This window comes from Triticum aestivum, chromosome 3D (genome assembly GCF_018294505.1).
Source record: "Triticum aestivum cultivar Chinese Spring chromosome 3D, IWGSC CS RefSeq v2.1, whole genome shotgun sequence".
Lineage (NCBI taxonomy): Eukaryota > Viridiplantae > Streptophyta > Magnoliopsida > Poales > Poaceae > Triticum > Triticum aestivum.
In genome coordinates, this window is record NC_057802.1 from 455,600,148 (window position 1) to 455,605,461 (window position 5,314).

The following is a 5,314-nucleotide window of genomic DNA, read 5'->3' on the forward strand; positions in this document are numbered from 1 at the left end:
GGCGCACCACCATGAATACAAATCAAAAGCATGATGTAGGGTATTACCTCAATACAAGGGCTGAACCTGGGTAACCCCCTTGTGCAACCTCCGCTCTGGCACTTCTGGCCGCGTTCGCCACCCTACCAAGGGTATTGACGGTTTTCTCTACTGTCATCATTCTTCCCAACAACTTCTTCACCTTCATCATCCAATCAATGGATTGATTGGATTTTGAACCATCATTTTTCTTCAACCTTTTGTTGCCAGCTTTAAGGTCTTCCGCAAGTTAATTTCACTTTGGTTGGCCATTCAATTTCATCCAACGATAATGGCTAAAACCGAATTGTTTCTTCTCGGTTTGTTGGTACAAAGTGTCCGCCAACACCATCCATCAAACAATAAAGTTAGCCGATATAAAAACTAGCAATGACGAAACGAAGCAATTCAACTTACGTGACTTTGGACTCTAATCCCACTTTGATTCTGGCCAAGCACGAAAGCATAGTGGCCGACAAACTTGTTCAAGTTGTCTTGGATGACGGCCATCTATGCTGGAGAGAGGCCACATTGCATGTGGTATTGATAGGATGCGGCACCACATATTCCTTCTTTTCATGATAGTGTTTGTGGATCTTCTCCTAATACTTGTTGCCCTCTTGCTCTGTGCCACGTATAGGGTCCATGATTGTGGCCAACCAAGATTTAACCAACAAAACATCCTCAAATGTTGTGAATATTGGACCTCTTGCCTTGGGTATCTTTGTCGTTCTTTTCTTGTTAGCGCACGATGTTCTCCCAACATCAAACGTAGGACAATTTGGATCCCGCAACATCAAACGCGGGCGTCCTTGAAATCCTTGGCTACCACTTCCCACTCGCGTTGCTTCCTTCGCCGCTCCCTCCGGACGACGTTCTTTGCCTTGCAGCTCGTCGCCACGGATGGGAGCCCCACAAACGACTCTGAGGCAACATCCATGGCGGCGGGTGGCAACATCATCTAGGGTGACACAGATGATAGAGGACGGCGAGGGCTCGGACGCAGAAAATGAAGGATGAACGCAGGAGGAGGGCGTTGGATTTTGACGGACTTGGTTAATTTGTGGTGGCACCAGTCTGTCTGGTCCGATGTGACGAACACGCACGGATGGGTCCAGGCATCCTCATATTCATTCTAGACATGGGTTGGATATGTGGGTGCTGGTTGGCCTAGACGTATAAAGCCAATTTGAGAAGGCCGACTGGGTCACAATTTTATGTCCGGTCACTGACCGAGCTTTCGAGGCTGCCACGTATAAAGGCGTTTGAGGAGGCCGGACGTAGATGCTCTGAAGTGAAACTGTTTTCTAAGGACCGACGAAATATCTCACCACAACCCCAAATTCAGGCACCAAAATGAGTTCGAACAAGTACTCCCTCCGTTCCTAAATATAAGTCTTTTTAGAGGTTTTAAATGGACTACAACATACGGATGTATGTAGACATATTTTAGATTGTAGATTCACTCATTTTGCTTCGTATGTAATCCCTTGTTGGAATCTCTAAAAAGACTTATATTTAGAAACGGAGGGAGTAGATAAAAAGAAAACTACAGGCAAAGGCAGACACAGTGGAAACCATAAAACCTGTATATGAACAATCTGGTTAAATACGAGCGAATACAGCTAATAATGCGGATCAATTTGCTAACGCTCAATCGATTCATAGTGCACAGTGATCAATTTGCTAATGCTTAACATCTGGTCAAATACGAGAGAATACAGCTTCACGCGGATCTTTGAATAACTGGAGATACATATTAAAACCAAAATCAGATCTCGCGAAATTAGACTCAGACTTGAGATGAACTCGTTGATGCAAGAAGGCTACCAGATCTCGCGCAGGCTCAAACACCAGATCCGGGCGACGCGAGGAAGGAGAGCAGCCTGTGGGAAGTGTTGCCGCTTGACACAGAGCTCGAGTCGTCGAGGAAGAGGTCCTCGGGCATGCGGAACGCGCCGTGCACCGCCACCAGCGCGCCGCCGACGAGCAGGCCGGAGATGATGAGCGAGGCGACGGACGTGAGGAAGAAGGCGAGCAGCGACGAGACGACGAGGCCGAGCAGCGTCTCCCGGTCGGTGAAGGTGCGGCCGAAGAGCACGACGGGCTGGTCGGGCGCGCGGAAGACGTAGAGGAAGCACCAGGCGCCGAGGATGCCGAGGAGGACGAGCAGCGAGAAGGGGTGCGCCAGGAGGGAGGCCGCGAGGGAGAAGGCCACCACGGCGGCGTAGTTGACGCGGAAGTAGCCCAGGTTGCGGCGCAATCGCGAGGTGGCCTCGGAGAGGGAGTCCGGCCGCGAGATGGCCGAGCGGTCGATGAGCTCCGTCCAGGGGCGGCGGTCGGCGAGCGAGCGCCGCGCCGTGTCGGAGACCCTGCTGAGGAAGAGCCGGAAGGCCGGCGTGGCGAGCGCGGAGTCGGTGAGGCCGCTGCCGGCGGACGGGGCAGAGCCGCCGCCCCCGGAGGAGGGGTTGGTCACCGGGAGCAAGGGCTGCGGCGTCGGTGCGGCGGCCATGGCGTCTGCTGCGGGGGGGATAGATTCCGCGGATTGATTGATGGGCACGCTGGCTGGGCTGGGCCAGCACTTTTATGATTCCGAGGATTGGTGGCTCTGCGCCCGTCTCCACCTCACACACAGTGGGTGCTGGACTAACACGGGACCCACAAGTCATTAGCGTTCTACGTGTCGCGATTATGACCTGATTAATCAGTGACTCGACCAAACCGCAAAGCGGGAAGAAAGAGGTATAGAAATCCCCAAGTCCACCCAGTGGAGCCGCATCCGACGACCGATTGGGCTATTCCTGATGGTTTTCCGGCAATGCGGGCGCCGGAGGACAGTGTGTGTCACTCGTCGCAGCTCCAACGGGCGTGAACAAGCACGGGCAGCGGCGGCGCCTAGTCTGCCCACGTCCTATTCAATGAAATGACACAGCAGGGCATGGTATATTTTCTTGCCCCTTTTCGATCAATACCTTGCATTCTCATGTCGGACATGATCAATTAGTTGCATACATCGTTAGTCTCAAATGGGAGATTGAGAAGGTCCAGGCTTTTGGATAATAGAGATTGAGAAGGAGAGGTTACAACTTGCTCGAGATACGAAGGATTCGAGGATGATGTTGGCGGACACAAGCCTGTTGGATGAGCAAGGGAAGATATGGCTCGTCAGGAGGTAGAAGGAGATAAACAAACATAGGGAGTATGAGGCGGTGATAGCGGAGATGATTGTTGTAGAGTAGGTGACAAAGATGGAGGCAGAGTAGGCAACAGGGCTATCCACGACAGAGGAGGCGACGCAGATGGCGCCCAACGACTCATCCATCACGCTCGGACTTCAATTTCATTTTGACATGTCCGGATTTGTTGAACTATGATTTATTTTGCTTTGTTGAACTATTAAATTGTGATGAATTTGTGCTATATGATCCACACACGTGGATTTGAGGGTTTGCGTTTGCTGAGTGTGGCTGTCTGGTAACAAATACAAGGGGTCATCTAGGTCACACCTCAAATTTTCTCTTTCAAAACCGGATACATGAATGAAGAAACCTCAAATCTGTACAATTACATGCAACATAAAACTAGTCTAAATTTTCGCTGACGACCGCCCTTGTTTTCCTCCGTATCCATGTCTAGCGGCCGGCTAAGCCCCTCGAAGTGGAGGTGCGGTCGCCGACGAGTTAGAGTAGGACATGAGACATGCACCGACTCATGGGACTCGAGGCGCGGCTGTCTCCCATGTCCTACTCTTCGTCGTTGGAGTCCGTGGCCTGCATGTTGTCAGTCAATGTGAGGTCAACTATGAACCCATCATGGTCGGAGCCCGACACATCCACCACGACGATGTCGCGACATCGAAGAGTGTGGCTCCGCCTCATCGGCATGTACCGCGAGGGCTGCCATAGCCTCTCTTGCCTGATGCCTCGCACGGTGGGAACGCCGCACCATATTTTCATCGGACGCGAGGCGAGTGTGCACCTCTGACTCAGAGCGAACGAAGGGGTCGGTGTGCAGACAGACCTCATCGTCTCTGGCATTTCTGCGGAAGCTATGGATTCTCGTTGGATCAAGTCCGACTGTTTTCAGGCATTCTCCTCACAGGTACGGTGGAGTGCAATGTGGACAACCATCTCCTCCTCAGACCCACGGAGGATGAGGTCCCAGTCCATAGATCGGATGACGAAGGACTCAGATCTGTTGCCCGCCATCCCGAAGAAGGTCGGAGATCGCCGGAAGGGAGCTTGAGGGCAAAGTGGAGTGACTAAGGTTTGGTCTGGGTAGCGGATGGGAAAGAATATATGTGGGGTTGGGATGGGCCAGCGTGGGCCAGAGCCGACATGGCGGGCATGCCCGAGTGCGTCTAGGCCTCCTCATATCCGCACATATTTGGGCTGGATATGTGGGGTGCCGGTCAGCCCGGGCGTTCAGGGCCGGTATGGGACGTCCGTCTGGGTCGGTTTTATTCGACCGATCAGCGACCAGGCTGTCCGCCGGGGCGTATAAGGTTTTTTGGCCTTTTGAGCGCCCAGCTGTAGATGCTCTTAGGCGCTCCCAAACATGTCCTCGCTGAAGAGTGATGACAAGTTGTGTAACGGCCGCCAGGTTGCTCGCATTCTTTGCGAGTGCCACCAAATCCAACCCAATGGAGTCATATTCTGTTGAATTCAATTTTGTTATAACATTTACTCTCCATAAACCGATGATGTAAAATACTGTCAGATCCCTCGGTAGGGTTCATGAAGAGGTTGGAAGTACCGGAATAGAGTCTACACACACAGGTTACCCATGTTCGGGCCTTCGAAGAGTAATACCCTAGATCATGCTTCTTCTTATTATTCATGGTGGGGGATACCTCGTGTAGAGGATTACAATGGTGTATGAGGTTTCTACCGAGAGTTTGTTGATCTTACATTGGATGCTCTAGGGGACGCCCGGATCTCCCTTTATATAGATAGGGAGGTCTAGGGTTTACAGAGTAACCAGATGCGATCTTGGCTGCCGCCGCCCCTGGCTTGGAGAACAGGTCTAGGCTAGGCCGGTTCCTCCCCCTGTTGCACCCTGGTCTCTGGCCCACATCTTCACTTCGGGCAGGCTTGGTTAGCTAGCCACCCTGGGCTTCGACATCATCATAAACCATATATAATTTCCACTTGTGTGTATTTAGTGTAGTCGGAGTCTGATATTTTGCCGCCTCTATACCAGCCTCCAACGTCTTGAGGTCTGCCTCTATACGTTGCATGCCCAGCCACTAAGCTCTTGGAAGCGCCTCTAAGCGAAGAGGCCGTCGCTAAGTATA

At 52.1% G+C, this 5,314-nt stretch overlaps 1 protein-coding gene across 1 annotated transcript; it reads right to left on the reverse strand.

Annotated features, from left to right (window-relative positions):
- Positions 1 to 1,679: 1,679 nt before the first annotated feature.
- Positions 1,680 to 2,597, reverse strand: LOC123079616 (PRA1 family protein B2). Its single transcript, XM_044502412.1, has one exon. The coding sequence runs from the start codon at positions 2,528 to 2,530 to the stop codon at positions 1,865 to 1,867; it is 666 nt and encodes a 221-aa protein (XP_044358347.1). The 5' UTR covers positions 2,531 to 2,597; the 3' UTR covers positions 1,680 to 1,864.
- Positions 2,598 to 5,314: the final 2,717 nt, after the last annotated feature.

What these genes read in the sequence shown, in the direction of transcription:
- LOC123079616 (XM_044502412.1), bottom strand. Translation starts at nt 2,530, where the DNA reads ATGGCCGCCGCACCGACGCCGCAGCCCTTGCTCCCGGTGACCAACCCC.